The following is an 18,431-nucleotide window of genomic DNA, read 5'->3' on the forward strand; positions in this document are numbered from 1 at the left end:
ACTATCTGTTGTTTTTGAATTCAGTTGCTAAGTCGTGCCTGACTCTTTGCAACCCCATGAATCCAACATGACACACACACACACACACACACACACACACACACACACACACACTTCTTAATATATATATGTTTTCTTTGAAGTGGCCTTCTGGCCTAGACTGTTTTTAATCGAGGATTAAAGGATGCCAGGGAAGGCATCCTCTGGTTGCCACATGTTAGGCTTCAAACCAGGCCAGCGTGGCAAATGTTGAAGACGTCAAGAGCAGAAGGACCCCAATTGTTCCTTTTGTGCTAAAATTAAATTAAAGAGCAATAGCACTTGGACATATATATTTACAATGCTTCACAGCCCTCTCTAAGCAGTTTGTAGAGTCGACATATTGTCCCCAACAATCTGGGTTCTCATTTTACTCACCTCGGAAGGATGGAAAGTGGAGTCAACCTTGTCAGGATTAAACTGCTGGCAGTGAACTGAATTAGTCTGAAATTCTGCATTCTAACGGAAGGAAGGAAGGAAGGAAGGAAGGAAGGAAGGAAGGAAGGAAGGAAGGAAGGAAGGAAGGAAAGAAGGAAGGAAGGAAGGAAGGAAGGAAGATGGCAATAGCACTTAGACTTATATACCGCTTCATAGTGCCTTTATAGCTCTCTCTAAGCAATTTACAGAGTCAGCCTATTGCCCGCAACAATCTGGGTCCTCATTTTATTGACCTCGGAAGGATGAGTCAACCTTGAGTTGGTCAAGATCAAACTCCAGACCGTAGGCACAAATTGCCTGCAATATTGCACATAACCACTGCACCACCGGGGCTCCCGGCCCTCTTAAAAGCTAGCCCTCTTACAAATTAATGAATTTATTTGATTTTTAACCTTCAGTCTTACGATGCACAGCAGTTACAACGTCAGAACAGAAAACAACCAAATCAAATCAGCAAACAAGCCAAATCTCCCACGCCATGAGAAATAAATAACAAGAGGCATATTGAAATGTGCTTTTACAAAGCTCTCCTTTTTCAGAACTTCCTAAAAATTACCAGGGGAAGGGGAAGAGGTCAATCTGATCTCTGAGGAGTCCATGCTATGTTGTTGGTGCCGCTATGGAGAAGCATCTGGGAAATGTGGAGTTACAAGGAGCTTCCCTTTTGCATTGAGTTTCTTCTGTCTGTAGCCTTGATGTTCTCCTAGCAAAATAGGCACCTGTAGATAGATTTGCTTCCATGGTTTCCCTTTTGTCTTTTTGAAGGTCTCTTTCTCTGACCTCATATCCACGTTGCAAAACCTATTTTTTAATAGTAAGCTTGACTATTTTAGCAATAGCAACAGCACTTAGACTTATATACCGCTTCACAGTGCTTTACAGCCCTCTCTAAGCGGGGCCCCCAACAACCTGGGACCTCATTTTACCCACCACAGAAGGATAGAAAGAAACTGGAAGCCCTCTGATTTTAGCCCTGGTTCATCTCTGATTATAGAGCCCAAAACGCAGGAATGTTGGCTTGTTATTTGACCAGGATAGTAGGTGAAAACGGGGTAGTCCGTGAGTTTGCAATTAAGCTAACTTAGTTTTTGGTGAGCCCTATCTTTTGAGCATGTCCCCAAAGAAGAGCGAAGCTAAGAAGAAAGCAGGAAGGACAAATCAGAAGATCTTGTTCTACACCAGTTATCTCAGCGGTATCCTTGGCTGGAGCTGGTCTTGCGCTGAAGTGCTCTAGATGTTAAACCGCAACTCTGGAAATCCTTGGTCATGCTCGGGTTGAGGTGGGTAGGAACTGGAGACCAAACCCATCCACATCCACCCATCAACTTCCTGCTTTATTAGGGTGAAGAGAATTATGATCCAGGCAAAAAGAGTCTTAAGTGCTCTTTTTATGGGGAAAAAAATTGTACATTTGAGAAAGCATCTCTTTTGGAATAGTGCCTCCAACATGGGTAGATATTAACCAGGCCACAAGAAAGCGCTGCATTCCTGCTTACAGGGTCAGAAAAGAAACTTCTGCTGCCACCTTGACTGAAATCCAACGGTTGCTTTTCGGGTTTCACCCCTAACCACCTTGGCTAATGGGAAACAAGACCGTTGGGTTGACGTTGTTGGCCAAAGGCAACCAGGAAGTTCCTTGTCACTCGCACATGTCCCTGTTTTGTTCTTGCTGTGACTGTTCCTGGGTGCTCAGCAGGTACATATCCACGTAGGAGAACAGCTCATCCGGCGTCACTGGCTGGATGTAGCGGTCACGGTCGGTGCCGTCTTTGTCAATCAACACTACGTTGAAACGAGAATGACTGAGGTGCAGGAGCTGCCTGCAGAAATAAGGTTTCAAAGAAATATTGATTAGGCCATTGGCTCTAAGCGTTCTCAGTGAAGATAGCAAAGAATCAAGAGAAGATGTTGCATGTGAAGTTCAGTTGCTGGGTGGGAGAAGGTCTTAGGTTAGTTGGACCCCTAGATGGGTTGCTCTCTAAAACAGTGTTTCTCAACTGTGGCAACTTTTAAGGTGTGTGGACAACACAGAATAGGTGGACATCGTAGACATGCTGGCTGGGGCATTCCGGGACTTGAAGTCCACATCTCTTAAAGTTGCCCAAGGATGAGCAGGACTAGAATAAAAAAAGGACTGCACCCTTCTGGAGAGCCCAGATGTGGTTCTGGAGAGGTCTTCTCACTTCGACGTTTCTCACTATTACCTGGTGACCGGGAGATCCATAAGTATGCGTTGGAGTCCTTGATGGTCTCTGAGCTTGGTGGTTTTCCTGCAGACATTTCATTACTCAACTAGGGAACATCTGAAGAACATCTCAAGTTGTTACCTAGCTGGGTAATGAAACATCTGCAAGAAAACAACCAAGCTCAGAGAGCACCAAGAACTCACAGTTTAAGCTTGAGCTACAAATACTCTCTTCTGTTTCCTTTTTTAAACTTATAAACTTATTTTTAAATTTTTTAAAACTTTTTAAAAAGTTTTTAAAAACTTTTTGATTACGGTCACTTTTCTTGACCGATGGCAAATGAGATTTCTAATTGGTTCCCCTGGCTATACAGGACTCAGCTTATCATAGTTTGGTTTCCACTCACCTCAGTTCTTCCACTATCTTTTCGGAGAGTTGGAGCTCCCGGATCCGCCCCACGTCACGAGGTGGCAAACCCACCAGTTCAATCACGGTCATGTGACGCATGTCCAACCCACAGGTTGCTTGCTGCAATGGAGAAACAAACCATAGAGTTACAAGGCGCCTTGTAATTGTGGAGGACAGCAGGGACCGGGGAAGAACATAGAAACATAAGGGCTGGAAGGGACCTTGGAGGTCCTCAAGTCCCCTGGTCAGTCTTACTTGCAACATGGCATTCTGCATCTTATAGTAGCGGTCTGAGGAGTCGGGAGCCGAGACGACCAGCAATCTGCGCTTTTCATAAAACTGATCCAAAAGGCCTGCGACAGAGTTGACGTCTACATTGATTTGCATGGCTTGAGGGAAAAAGAGGACAGAGCAGAGATGAATTATTCGGTTCGTGGAGATTCTCAATCATTCACGTTGTCCCAAAGGTGCTTTTTTTCAGGAATCAACTGGACTTCCTGGTTTTTCTTTGAAGATGTTTTGCTTCTCATCCAAGAAACTTCTTCAGCCCTGCAGCTTCTCTGAAGAAGCTTCTTGGATGAGAAGCGAAACATCTTCAAAGAAAAAACTAGGAAGTCCAGTTGCCTCTTTTTTTAAAAAAAAGCACCTTTGGGATTCTTTGGTTCCTTTAATTTTTCCTTCCCCTGTTCCATATCAGTTATCTGAATGGCTCTAATCCTGGCATCCAACCATGTTTTACTAAATGCTGTGTTGAAAGGAATAGCAACAGCACTTAGATTTATATACCACTTTACAGTGCCCTCTCTAAGCGGTTTACAGTCAGCCTTTTGCCCCCAACAATCTGGGTCCTGATTTTACCCACCTCGGAAGGATGGAAGGCTGAGTCAACCTTGAGCCTGGTGAGATTCGAACTGCCAAATTGCAGGCAGCCGGCAGTCAGCAGAAGCAGCCTGCAGTACTGGACTCTGACCACTGTGCCATCAGAAAAGTTTATGTGGGACAGCAACCCAAAAGCCCACTGTTGTTTGCTAGTGGTGGTTTAGTGTTGACTTATCCAACAAACCATTTTTAATTTTTCAAAAAATCATAAGTTGGCAGGGAGAAATTTGACCCTTTCAGTGCCACCAATTTTGGCTCCACTCGACTGCTTTTCCGATTATCAGGACCTGCTTCAGACTAAAGAGGAAAGCAGCCTCCGAGCTGGATACGGGGTCTTAAAAATGAATCGCCGAGGGTCCTTTGTGTCCTCCTGCATGCCCCCCACCGTCTCAAATCCCAGATTCACTCACGGGTACACCTGGCCTGAGAACCTGACCATTGGCGGCTGGACTGGCAGACCCGTGAACGGGTCCCCTCTAGCTCAAAGCCTCCGTTGCACTGGTATTCGCAGATGGCACCATAATTGTTCCCTGCTGAACTGCAGCTGAGATATCCATGTTCGGGCGCCTTCAAGGTGGGACAGCGACTCACTGGAGAAGGGGGAAAGTCAGTGGCCTTAAATGAGAAGGATTCCTTGACTCAACGAAACCCAACCCTTCAGAAGAAACCCTCGGAGAAGCGGTAGAGGTGCCTTCCCAGATAGTTACAGGGGACTCCCTGTAGTCATGTCCTGTTTCTTGAAATCTGTAACTTTTGGAAAGTGTGACTAAGCAAGCTACAAATATCAGGTTGGGCTCCCTTATTGGCCAGAACCAAACCAACCATTTTATTAATGTATTCATTCTGTAGACAGACACCCTTCTTTTCTGAAGGAGCTCCAGGTGGTATTTAAAGCACGTTCTCTTTCATTTCTTCCCTGATAATGACAATCCTGTGAGACACAAGTCACCGTGTTTTTTGCACTATAAGACACTCCAAACCATAAGACGCACCTAGCTTTTGGGGAGGAAAACAAGAAAAAAAATATTCCTCTGCCTCCCAGCATCCATTGGTATTCATCTGGCTAGCGTCCTTGCAGCAAACAGTCTGGTCAGCTTCAGCAAGTTATCGCAGCCTGATTGAGCAGAAGCAGCTGATTGGCGGTTGGATCGGCCTGCCGGAATATCGCCAGTCAGCTGTTCAGCTGTGCAGATTACACCTATTGCCGCCTCCACGTGCCCCATTTTTGGCCTCCGCGCCTCCCATTTTTGACCCATTCCAGGAGGCGGGGATTGTTGCCTGGAACAGGCCAAAAACGGGGCGTGGAGGGGCTGAAAACAGCTGGTGGGCAGGGCTTCAGCAACATTTGCTCTATAAGATGCATAGACATTTCCACCACCCCCTTTTTTTGCAAAAAATACGGTAAGTTCTTGATGAGCTTAAGGTCATCACTGAACTTCCATGGTTGAAGTAGACCTTTTAGCTGGATCTCCTACTCCAGTATATTCACTATACCATGTTAGTAGGCTATTCTACCATGCTATGGCTTAACACAATGTAGGAATCCAATTATGGGACCCCACAAAACAATTTTGACCAGAGGGATGTGAAGTAATGAGAGCAACCTGAAGAAAAAAGGGGAACTTCTGTCAAATCTGAGAAGATATTTCTTTTAGGGTGGTTTGGACTCCTTGTCTTGTTCCTTACCTCGGACCCTCACCAAAAATTTGCACGTGGCTCGGTTGTGCGCCTGGTCATAGACAGCATAGCGAATAAGATGTTCTCCTTCTGAAAACTCGGATCCTGGTTCTGGGCCCCGGCGTTTCAGTCTGAACTCCCAACGACAGAGAGACTTTTTAGCATAGGAGATCACAGAATAGACTTACTGGAACCCTTCGACGTCCCCACTGAGCTCACTTTTTGATGATGCCGTCAGCAGAATCCTTCGCGCGGGGTGGATCCCAGTAAACTCTGGCGGTCAGTTTGCCAGGCTCTGCTATTCGCTCTCGAGAATCCGGACAGCGGATTTGAGGAGGTTCTGTGTCTTTTGGGGAAAACGGGAGGAGAATTTCACGGAAAGGAGCAGCAAAAGAATTGTTAATTATTTCCATGCTGATTCAATACAAAGGCACCTTGTTTAATGACTGCCTGTTTAGCACTTAAATGGCAAGTTGAGATCACCTCTCACTTAATGACCTGCAGTGAATCGCTTAATGACTGAATGGAACGTGGCATCAACCACAATCTATCCTGTGATGTTTTGCTCAGTGACCACATCGTGGTTATTAAGTGAGAATTATCTGTACACTGAACAAAAGAATGGTGTCTTGAAGGTTTTGTAGCTCTCCCCAATGACAAAACACTTGGATATTTCAAGGGTTTAAAAATGGCAAATAAGAACAAATATTGCTGGGCAGAACAATGTGAATGTTGTGCCTCTTAGGTCAGTGAGCAGGTCCACCAATTGCCTCATATGGTGTTTTCTATTTTGAGGTTGGTATTTTAAGGATGACCATGGTCAACTCAAAGCTGTTTTAGTGGATTTGGAGTACAGGAGAGATAGTATGACAGATATTCAGCATCCCCCCCCCCGATAGTTATATCCCAGCAGTCACCACAGTTGAGTTTGGAGTTCTAGGTGGCTTTGGTGTCTATGGAGATTCTCAATCATGCAGGTCATAGTTTTCCCAGAGGTGCTTTTCCAAAAGGCAACTGGTGTAAGAGATGTCCAGGCTGAGCCCGAGGGAGGGGTCAAATACGTCATTAGTCTCAAGTCCTTTCATGCTCACAAAAGATCTAAGTTCAGTCCGCCTTGAATTCCACTGACTCTTATCCACCGCCAATTTGCTTCAACCGTTAATAGTTCAGATTCTCATAGAGAGCATAAGCTTGCAATAAATCTTTATATTCATCGCCTGGACTTCTGATTTTCCCACACTTGACAAGTGGACTTCCTTGGCTTTTTGCTTGAAAATATTCTGCTTCTCATCCAAGAAGCTACTTCGATGAGAAGTGAAATGTTTTCAAGAAAAAAAAAAACCAAGAAAGTCCAGTTGCCTTTTGAAAAAGCACCTTTGGGACATACCCTGTTTCCCCAAAAATAAGACCTCCCTGGATAGTAAGCCCAATCGGGCTTTTGAGCACATGCGCTAAAATAAGCCCTCCCGTGAAAATATTGCAACACAGCAGCAGCCATGAAGTGACCACACTCCTGTATCTCAAAAATAATAAGACCTCCCCGAAAATAAGGCCAAGTGCTTATTTCAGGGGGTCAAAAGAAAATAAGACCCCTTATTTTGGGGGAAGCACGATAGGTAGCTTTGGAGAAATAAAGATGCTCGGCTCAAGTTTGGAGCAATAGCTTCACATTTATAAGCCATGGTTGGGCCAAGTTGACTCCTTCCTTTGGACTAGGATTGGAAGGAGGACAGCCCTGGAAGGGTGAGAATTTACCTACACAAATTGGCACACTACCGCTCCAGCGCCCTTCTTCCATGCACACACGGGTGCGGTCACCTTCCAGTTGATACCCCAGTTGGCAGGTGTAGTGACAGTGAGAATCAATCTTCACCCCATTGGAGCAGTGGTAAGACCCGTGCTGAAATGCTGGCAATGTGTAACATCGAACCTCTGCGGAGAGAGAGAGAGAATTTAAACGTTACTGATTTATATCCCACTTTGTAAGGAATTAGCATCCTCCTCTCCAATTGCGGCAAAGCAGACTGTATCGAGACTGAACAACTGGGCCAGGATGAATGTCAGATGCAAAGAAATCAGGAAGCAGGATAGAATTCAAAAGTACTAGAAGTGTATTTCATGCCAATATACACAAGAACCAAGGCAGTCAAGGCAAATTGGCACCAGATAAAAGTCAACGAACTTCAAGCAGGGCTGAATTTAGGTCTCTTATGGCAACATAGAGATTCCAGATTGATGATGCATTTGACCCTGCCTTCAGGTTCAACCTGGTCATCTCCTACAATGAACTTGAAGTTGGTCCTAACCACAATCCAGCATTCTTGTGGCAATACCTCCTTGATTTTCTGTTCTCTCTTTTTCAGGATGCTTTGTACCCAAAGCCAAAGCCTTCACTTTGCAATGAAAATATACTGATTCAAGCCTGTTTAGCACTTCATTCTATAGTTGGGAGACCATTACTAGAGACATTTCCTCCACGTTTTCATCCAGTTGCAAAGGGCTTAAATTCCATCCTTTAGGAGTCCGGTGGCATGATTTTGGCTCTATTCCAGTTTTCTGAAAAGACCAGGAATGAATGGGACAATGCAATTTTAAGGCCGACATATTCCAGGAAAGATTGGAAAAAGGATTACCGGTAGTTCAATTATTTTTCTAAAGAACCAGTTAATTTTGCCCAGACATTGTGCTAAATTATACTATGATTTTAGATATCCATAGTGATATCTGTAGTGTATGAATCTGAGCTATTTCCCCTCTATAGAATATTCTTGCTATAGAGGGGAATAGAATATAAAATAAAATATAAAATAAAATAATAGAATATTATTTTAGAATAATATTTATATTATAAATATAGAATAGAATATAAAATAAAATAGAATATTTTAGAATAGAATATAAAATAGAATAGAATATAAAAATAGAATATAAAATAATAGAATTTAATATAATATAGAATAGAATATAAAATAGAATAGAAATAGAATAGAATATAAAATAAAATAGAATAGAATAGAATATAAAGTAATAGAATAGAATAGAATATAAAATAAAATAGAATATAAATAGAATATAAAATAGAATAGAATATAAAATAAAGTAGAAAATAGAATATAAAATAGAACAGAAGAACAGAATATAGAATAGAAAATTAGAGTAGAGTAGAATAGAATAGGCTATGGAATAGACCATAGAATAGAATATAGAATAGAAAACTAGCAGAACAGAACAACAACAGAACAGCTTGAAGGGATCTTGGAGGTCTTCTAGTCCAGCCAAATTATGGTTTATTATAATCCATAAGCCAAGCTCTTGTCTGCTTAACTTGCAAGACTTCAAACTTTTGATACGTCTCTTGGTGGCTTGATAGCACCCATCCAACTGATAATGGATTATCCTGGTGTTGGTGGGGTCTGACTTTGGAGGGGAATCTGAGCTAATACTCACGTCTACAGTAGATAATCCCCGACCAGTGGCGGTTCATTAAGCATTGCACAGACCTCGGGCCGATCAAGCGATACCCACGGTTGCAGGAGAGCGCACAGCGTGTCCCCAGGCTGCTGTGGTAATTTCCTCCACGGGGTGAATAGCAGGTAGCCTCCCCATTGTAAATGATTAGTGGATGACACCACCGAGGAACTAAGGGGAGAGGGGGAAGAGAGAAAGAAAGGATCATGTAGAAGATCTCTTATGATCTCAAGCATCATTTGCTTCTGTAGAACTATCAGTGATTGCTCCAGCTTTGATAAAAAGAGATGGAGCTGAAAAACAAGGTTTTCTTTACAGTGATGGCCAAATCATGCTTTCCTACTCTGTGTAGGTCCATTGTGTCCTATGTTGTCAATATTATAACAGGTTGTCGTTTTGGTTCATTATTTGTATGGTGTAGCTTCATTTCATTGCAATTTATGGATGGAATGAAAATTGGAAAAGGCTGGATGTAGGGTTCGTAGAAGTAAGTAGATAATGGTTCCACCATAACACTAGAAAAAGAGAGGAAGGGTTCTCATGACCATTAGTTCCTCACACTATATTAGTTTACTAGCTGGATACCCATACTTCGTGATGAAACCATGTGATTGGGCTATGCAGGAGAAATTGGCTCAGTGGCCGGTGATTGAAACACATAAGGGAATATCTCTTCTGCCGCCTTGAGTCCGGAAGCAGTTCCATACGTGGAAGGCATAGACATTTTGGTGAGGTACCGATGTTTAGTACTGTAAGGAGCCCCAAACCGCTCCTGAGTGAAGGAGTGGAACGTCTGTCAGTTTGAACTGAGGTAACGGAATGTGAGGCAACTGTTCTTTTCAGGTGGGGAGGGGGAGTAGAATGTCTAACTCCTTAGCATCAGAACGCGTTAATATAAGGCAAGTGGCAGTTGGAACAGAGTTCTTTTCAGGTGGGGAGGGAGAGTAGAACTCCTTAGCATCAGAGCGTGTTAATTACCATATAAGAAATATTAATGATCTGATGGTCATTTTGAAAATCCTTTCTTAGCGAGCGCCTAGAAGCCAAGAAGAACATACGTTCCAAATTTCAAGTTTGTAGGCTTTACCGTTCTGGAGATTTTATGATGAGTGATTGGTATTTGCCTTTTATATTTATAGAAGATTGTCTATTCTGACCAGAAATTCCTGCAAGAGGAGATGATGGATTTGACCGAGTCTATGAATCATGGCTTTAGCTAATCAAGGAGCAAACTCCTGACCACAATATATGGAGATATGTCAAAACGTGTTGATAAGTGGAAAGTGCTCCCTGCCTGCTTAACAGATTTCTATTATTCTTCTTTAAAAATGTCCCTGGTCTGAAAACAAAGATTTAACGAATTGGCCATAGCTTTAACATTTCCCCGACCATCTGTCCCTAATTGGACATTTCATTTTGAATTTGGGAACCACAGTAAATGGCTTTTGTCTGGATTATTAATGTTGCCTCTGAAGATCAGTTCTACTTTTCTGCTGGAGCTTTCCAGCCACAAATTGTAACTACTGATGCTCCCCACAGGATCCCATGGTCGGCTGGGGTGTTAATCTAGGGGAAGGAAGGAAGTCTACTTATGGTGGTCATAAGGAACACTCCTGTCCTGGTCATCTTCCAAGAAGGAAATTCCAAGTGAGAACTTACATCATCAATAGCTATAGGACAGTGATGGTGAACATTTTTGGCACCGAGCACCCAAATCAGAATGCACATGCACATGCATGTGTGTGCATGCACACGCCAGAGCACTGAAAACCCAAAGACCAGCTGGCTATCATGTGCATGTCTGTTTTTTTGGGAGGTTTTGGGCCCATTTTCAAGACATTTTTGGGCCATTTTCAGCCTGTTTTTCAGGCCATTTTGGCCCCCAAAACGACCAGAAACTGGCCTGAAAAATGGCCCCCAAAACAGCCTGTTTTAGGGCATTTTGGGGCATTTTTGGGGTTGTTTTTAGGCTATTTTCAGTCAGTTTTTTGGGCCATTTTCACATCATTTTCCAGCCGTTTTTGAGGCCAAACATGCCCTGAAAAATGCCCTGTTTTTTGGCCATTTTGGGGGGCATTTTCAGGCTGTTTTCCGGCACTCTGGTGCCCACAAAGACCAGCATCAGAAACCTGAAGAGCAACTGGCAATGATGCACGTGCCCACAGAAAGGGCTCTGCATGCTACCTGTGGCATGCGTGCCATAGGTTTGCCATCATGGCTATAGGAGAAAGTTACCTCAACGTTGTAAACTTGAGGATAAAGCCAGCTTCACATTTTCAAGAGCCTAAATAATGCATGTCCTAATACAGTGATGGCGAACCTATGACACGCGTGTCAGTGCTGACACGCGTAGCCATTTGGGGTGACACGCACAGGATTTCATGCGATTCATCCTCGGCTCCTACACGGCCACCGAGGATGAAAGAATCTGTGCTGGAGGAACGGGGGGACGGGACGTGTGATCTCCCCCGCCCACACTCACTTACTATATCGCCGCCGCCCCTTTCTGAGCGCAGGGGCTGCTGGTAAGGCGTGCGTGCCGTGCGCACACACGTCATCAGCGCGGCGAGGGAGGACCCGCAGGAGAGGAGCGCGGGAACAGTGCGCGCCTCTCTCCAGTCAGGCCGGCACAGAGAGTCTTATGTTTTTGTCGAAGTGACACACAACGGGAGTTATGCTCGATTTTTTGCCGATTTTTGACACACCACGCCAAAAAGGTTGCCCATCACTGTCCTAATAGATCTACTTGATGACAATTTATTTATTTATTTATTAGACTTATATACCGCTTCATAGGGCTTTCAGCCCTCTCTAAGCGGTTTACAAATTTTTTAGCAAATTGAGTCAACAACTTGCCCCCACAGTCCGGGTCCTCATTTCACCCACCTCGGAAGGATGGAAGGCTGAGTCGACCCTGAGCCGGTGAGATTTGAACCGCTGAACTGCAGATCACAGTCAGCTAAAGTGGCCTTCAATACTGCACCCTAACCACTGCGCCACCTTGGCTCTTAACAATACCTCCTAGAGCAGTGTTTCTCAACCTTGGCAACTTGAAGTCCTGTGGACTTCAACTCCCAGAATTCTGGGAGTTGAAGTCCACAGGACTTAGAGTCGCCAAGGTTGAGAAACACTGTCCTAGAGCAAGGGGATCAAACTTGATTTCATTGAGGGCCACATCAGGATTGTGTTTGACCTCTGGGAGGGGTGGCCAGGGTGGGCATGGCCAGATTGACATCACTTGTGTTGGGTGTGTGTGTGTGCCTATGGCGGCTCAAGTGCTCTGTAAGCGAAATGCACGAGGCCATCTCAGCCGAAAACAGAGATCGGGAACCCGTTTTCGCTGCAGAGGCACTACGGGCCAGTCCTTCACTGTTTCCACAATGGCCCTGCAGGCCAGATCTATGCAGCACGCGGGCCGGATCCAGCCCGCAGGCCTTGAGTTTGACACTCCTGACCTAGAGCAATGTTGCCAAGAACTTGAAATGGCCAAGTCTACCTGCAATTTAATTCCTTGCGATTATCTCCTGATGACCCCACATAGAGAAATGAATGTTCACTCCAACGGGGTGGAAGGACCAGTTGTGTCCCTGCTGGGGTCTCAGAACAATAAAACTCAGAATGGCAGTTGGGTACCTTGATAATCTGGAGCAGGGTCACTGGGAGCTTCCGTGAGGTATACGTCCTCAGTTTGACTTTCTTCCGTGGAATATCTGGACCCTGGGGGAGAAAGGGAAGCCATAATAGCAATAGCAATAGCAATAGCAGTAGACTTATATACTGCTTCATAGGGCTTTCAGCCCTCTCTAAGCAGTTTACAGAGAGTCAGCATATTGCCCCCAACAATCTGGGTCCTCATTTTACCCACCTCGGAAGGATGGAAGGCTGAGTCAACCCTGAGCCGGTGAGATTTGAACCGCTGAACTGCTGATCTAGCAGTAGCCTGCAGTGCTGCATTTAACCACTGCGCCACAAGATCTTCCTCAAAATTGTCCATGTCCAATAGCCTTGTACGATTAAGTGCTGCTGGGGATCGGTGTCACCGGAAGGCAGGGTGGATTTGATTTAAATCAGGTCAATTTAAATCATGATTTAAATCACTAGTAAAAAGACTTGATTTAAGTCGATTCTATTTAAATCATAATTTTTAAAGAGCAGCTGGCTCCTCTTCTGACCCCCTGTTGAACTCACCGACAGTCCCAATATGGCAGAATATACAGCCACATGCTACATAACTAAGCTCCCTTTCACGCTGAATAAACTAAATTATTAATGTATCTTAAATAGAAAATTATCTTTAGGTAGATTTTTACTCCAATAGCATTTTATCAAAATAAATTTGATAATTTGTTTTAAAAAAATCTGATTTAAATTTTTAAAAATCTGATTTTTAAAAATTCTTTTTTAAAAAAATCATCGATTTTTATCCAACCTGCCGGAATGTCTCCCTATTCCGAGGAAAGACATAATTTATGGGTCTGGTTGAATTAAATGAGTTTAATGTAATGGATTGGAGATTGACCTTCAGCAGTCAGTAACTGGGAACCAGGAGATGTTATCCTAAAGAAAAACAGCAAGGTGGACATTGAAGATTTACGAAATGGGGACCACTATCTCCACGCAGTGCCTCAGTGGCTAAGATGCTGAGCTTGTCAATCAGAAAGGTCAGCAGTTCTGCAGTTCGAATCCCTAGTGCCACGTAATGGAGTGAGCTCCCGTCACTTGTCCCAGCTTCTGCCAACCTAGCAGTTCGAAAGCAGGTAAAAATGCAAGTAGAAAAATAGGAACCACCTTTGGTGGGAAGGGAACAGCGTTCCGTGTCCCTTCGGCATTTAGTCATGCCGGCCACATGACCACGGAGACGTCTTTGGACAGTGCTGGCTCTTCGGTTGTGAAGCAGAGATGAGCACCGCCCCCTAGAGTTGGGAACGACTAGCACATATTCGCGAGGGGAACCTTTGCCTTTTTCTTATGTATTGCACATTTCAACAGGGAGCTGTTGCTAGAGCAAATCTTCTCAGAAAAGAAGTCCTGGAGAAATATCATCCCCCCTCCCCCCAGCAACCACCGTAGATTAAATGCATTCTTATCTATGAAGCCACAGGCGTGACTTGGAAACAGAGTTAGTGGAGGGAGAACTTTAATCTATTCATGGAGCTCACATCGTGGGCTCCTGACTCTCCAAGTGGCTCCTTTCCAATGCCTGGATCGGCTTGCTGTGCCAAGGTGTGGTTTGCTTAACCATAGCCGATTAAGCCCATTGGCTGGATTCACACACTATGCAAAGCCACAAACCACGTAAGGGGGTTAGCAAGTTCTGCAAAACCAGGCACAGAAGGAGAGCTCTTTGTTTAGGGATAAGGAAGTCCCTAAAGGTACAGAAGTAGTGACAGATTTTATTTTCCTGGGCTCTAAGATGATCACAGATGGGGACTGCAGCCAAGAAATTAAAAGACGCTTGCTCCTAGGGAAGAAAGCTATGGCAAATCTAGGCAGCATGCTAAAAAGCAGAGAGATCACCCTGCCAACAAAAGTGTGTATAGTCAAAGCTATGGTTTCCCCAGTTGCAATGGATGGCTGTGAAGATTGGACCATGAGAAAGGCTGAGTGCCAAAGAATGGAGGCCTTTGAACTCTGGTGCTGGAGAAGACTCCTGCGAGTCCCTTGGACTGTAAGGTGATCAAACTGTTCAGTCCTAGAGGAGATCAACCCTGGCTGCTCTTTAGAAGGCCAGATCCTGAAAATGAAACTTAAGTACTTTTGTCACCTAATGAGAAGGAAGTTCCCACTGGAGAAGAACCTCATGCTGGGAACGATTGAGGGTAAAAGAAGAAGAAGGGGACAACAGAGAATGAGGTGGCTGGATGGAGTCACCGAAGCAGTCGGCATGAGCTTAAATGGACTCCAGAAGATAGTAGGGTACAGGAAGGCCTGGAGGAATATTATCCATGGGGTCGCGATGGGTCGGACACTAACAACAACAACAAAGGAAGTCCCTTATCCTTTGCTCCTCTAGATGATATGCACACACTGGAAACAAGCTCCAGTTGTTCGTTTGCCTCACTGATGTATGACTCTGAAGGCAATTTTGTGAAGTTTGTCACTTTTGTGAAGTTCAGCAGAACACAAGGGAGAAAAATAATTTCCATTGCAAATCGCAGCAACCGATTTGGAGTGAATGAGGAAGCACTGGCGGATGGCATTTAACCCAATGACATCACGTTTCCTTTGGGTTATTTCCCATTCCGCACAATACAGTTCATCCTCTCTATGGCCAGTTCTGTTTTCTGGAGTCATTGCCATTTCCTCTTGCAAGTGGTCCCGTGTCTTTTCATCTAATTTTAGCTACACGTGATTGAAACAAGGCGTGTTTTATTTTTGCTGTAACCCTGAAACTGTGTGCCTGTTAAAGCCAAATGCCAGATGTTTGGCTTGCTTTGAGAGACTCATCGTGAGTCTCATTGTGCTCCTATGTGGAAGGACGCTGAAGCTCGGTGTCGGCTGAATGCCACAAATCCAAGGGTGAACATCACAGCGCAATTCCATAAGGGCTACAAAGCATGCTACTCAAACCATTTTAAAAAAAAGAAAGGTTTGGAAACTCTCGAGAACATGCCGTCTTGCTTCATCGGAATAAAAGTATTGTTTTATTGTTTGGGGAATCTAACCGCAGTTTTGTTTTTCTAGCTTGTTCTGGCTAAGATGTTCTCCAAAGCTCGAAGAGAGGAGCAGATGAACCAGAGAGAGATGAAGAGAAAGTTCTACTCTAGACACTACTACCCGGATCAAAGATCTTAGAAAGTGCATGGCTCGTTGGTTTCCCACTTAAAATTCCTCTGGTGTCCAATTTCTAAGCCACTGGCCTTTAGGGAATGTCTGGTGTCTGCTTTACCAGCAAGGAAAGGGTTGAGTCAGCCTTCTTGAGAAATACATAATAGAATTCATAAATACAGTCGTTACAGAGTCTCCTCTATGGAATGCAGAAATTGGTCTCTCCTCTCTGGCTCCAGCTTAGTCTTGGAAGTGATGTGCAGGATTGAGTTGGACTGAGTCAAAAGCAGGATCTCCTTCAAGATCTTGAAGAGAAGAACCTTATTCCTCAATCTTAGAGAGGAATACTGTAGACAAGTCAAAAAGGGAAAAAAAGCACAGCAATCAAAGTATTGAAGCGGGCGAGAGAGGAGATTTTATTCAGAGCTACTGGTGCAGTGATACCATCCCTTATGTTCTCATGGATGAACTAAGTCACTGAGGAAGGCAGGGATACCTACTTGGCTAGATCGGAGACTAGATTAAAGCAGTGGTGAAATTCATTTTTTTTTTACTATTGGTTCTGTGGGCGTGGCTTGGTGGACGTGGCAGGGGAAGGATACTGCAAAATCCCCATTCCCTGCCCACTCTGGGGCCAGCCAGAGGTGGCATTTGCCGGTTCTCCAAACTACTCAAAATTTCTGCTACTGGTTCTCCAGAACCTGCTGGATTTCACCCCTGGATTAAAGGTGTGTTGACAATGATAAAGTGGCATTTTTGCAATAAGTGTGCTCTTTGGTGAAAACAGTGACTCAGAATCTCTATGGAGAGTCTCCGTCATCCAGGTCATGGTTGTCCCAAAGAAGAGCTGAAGAAGCTTCTTGGATGAGAAATGAAACATCTTCAAAGAAAAATCAGAAAGTCCAGTTGCCTCTTGAAAAAAGCACCTTTGGGATAAAGTGTTGTGGCCCGCCAGCAGCCAGCAGGCCTGGCCACAGAGTTGGACAGCGACGAGGTTGGGCAGGAACATGGGCCAGACCTGGAGGCTAGGGAAGGCTTGGACGAGGACTCTGCATCCCAGGCCTCTGGGAGCGATTAGGTGCCTAAGGAGCTAGACAGCAGTGAGGCAGAGGACTGCTAGAGCCTGTTCCCAGTGTGCGCATGCGCAGAACTGCCAGAAGAAAAGAACAACTCAGAAATCAAAGCAAACTTGGGAGTAAAGTCACAGGTCAAAAGTGAAAGGAGCCGAGGTGGTGCAGTGGTTAGGGTGCAGTACTGCAGGCCACTTTAGCTGACTGTGATCTGCAGTTCAGCGGTTCAAATCTCACCGGCTCAAGGTCGACTCAGCCTTCCATCCTTCCGAGGTGGGTGAAATGAGGACCCGGACTGTGGGGGCAAGTTGCTGACTCGATTTGCTAAAAAATTTGTAAACCGCTTAGAGAGGGTGAAAGCCCTATGAAGTGGTATATAAGTCTAATAAATAAATAAATAAATAAATAAATTGGCCCTTCACATAGGAAATAAACGAGGAGTGAAAGGGGAATGGGCTTTTGTAGGAAACAATTTGTTCGTTTGGTCGTTAGATTTGTTTCAGGAGTGTGAAGATCTGTCCTTGAATGACAGAGACTCTGTGCCCAGTCTTTCCTTGCACAGCACCTCATTTGGAAAATATTTACAGGGCAGCTTTCCAAGCTAGATAAGGTCTGTACTCATAAATATTCTTTTGAAAGACTGTTTACCAGGCCTTTGCTGAATGTGAATGAAAGGAATTCACATTTGTTTAATAAAAGCGTTTTTTGGGGACCAGGACTCTGCCTTGTGCTTTTTGGGGAAGCCTAAATCAGAACATAGTGACTCAGAAATTCTATTTTAGTATTTCCGGAGAATTGGGACACTGTAGTTCTTGCTATCCCACTGACTTGGCAGAGTTTCCACTGAATTCTACAGCGGTGGCAGCAGCTTAATCTGATTATTCAGTGAATTGATTAAGCATCATTTAATCAGCTCTCTGTTAATCAGAAGAGCACAGCTTGGGTACCAGAGGATGATGAAGCTGCTTTGACCCAGCAAACCCCTTCTTAGTCTAGAAAACGGGGGCTTAAAAGAGAGGCATTATCTTTTAATTCTCATGCATATGGAACCAAGCAATGTTTCCAAAACGTTGTAATCCACCAAAGAGGGAAGAAAGGCGCCCCCAGAAAATATTTGCTTGTTAGCTGTGTCAACCGAGCAATGGATGGATTTTTAATAAGGCACCCAGGCAAAATTTGCTCAGGAAGGAAAAGAGGAATGATTTTTCCCCCTCTGACTTGTGGTGTCTAACTGCTGTAGACTGACCATTTGCCAAAAACTCTCTCGTTGGCCTGAAGCGAGGCATGGAAACTTTTACAAAAATATAGCATCTGTTCCTGTGACCACAGGAAAGCTGTGGGGTGGGGAAAACTATATTTACTTTGTGAGAGTGAGCTTGCATTGGGAATACAAGCATTCTCACAATCCGATGGACCACTTCACGAATTCTAATTCCTAGGCTGCTTTGGTAATGAGACACGCACACACTGCAGACTGGGTGAAAAATGGTGGTTTCTG

General features: G+C 44.3%; 1 protein-coding gene across 1 annotated transcript in view; it reads right to left on the reverse strand.

Annotated features, from left to right (window-relative positions):
* Positions 1-837: 837 nt before the first annotated feature.
* Positions 838-18,431, reverse strand: part of SRPX2 (sushi repeat containing protein X-linked 2) — a 31,836-nt gene continuing 14,242 nt past the window's right edge. The window contains exons 3-11 of the mRNA XM_087727888.1: positions 12,729-12,812; positions 9,075-9,266; positions 7,383-7,559; positions 5,847-5,973; positions 5,637-5,758; positions 4,361-4,540; positions 3,327-3,460; positions 3,070-3,191; positions 838-2,297 (exon numbers count right to left, since the gene is read on the reverse strand). Of these exons, the coding sequence (XP_087584014.1) occupies positions 2,117-2,297; positions 3,070-3,191; positions 3,327-3,460; positions 4,361-4,540; positions 5,637-5,758; positions 5,847-5,973; positions 7,383-7,559; positions 9,075-9,266; positions 12,729-12,812 (1,319 nt within the window). The 3' untranslated portion in view covers positions 838-2,116. The remainder of the gene's footprint in view (positions 2,298-3,069; positions 3,192-3,326; positions 3,461-4,360; positions 4,541-5,636; positions 5,759-5,846; positions 5,974-7,382; positions 7,560-9,074; positions 9,267-12,728; positions 12,813-18,431) is intronic.

This window comes from Thamnophis sirtalis, unplaced genomic scaffold, assembly GCF_051295495.1.
Source record: "Thamnophis sirtalis isolate CommonGarterSnake01/CBP01778 unplaced genomic scaffold, rThaSir2_p1.2 scaffold_13, whole genome shotgun sequence".
In the NCBI taxonomy this organism is placed as follows: domain Eukaryota; kingdom Metazoa; phylum Chordata; class Lepidosauria; order Squamata; family Natricidae; genus Thamnophis; species Thamnophis sirtalis.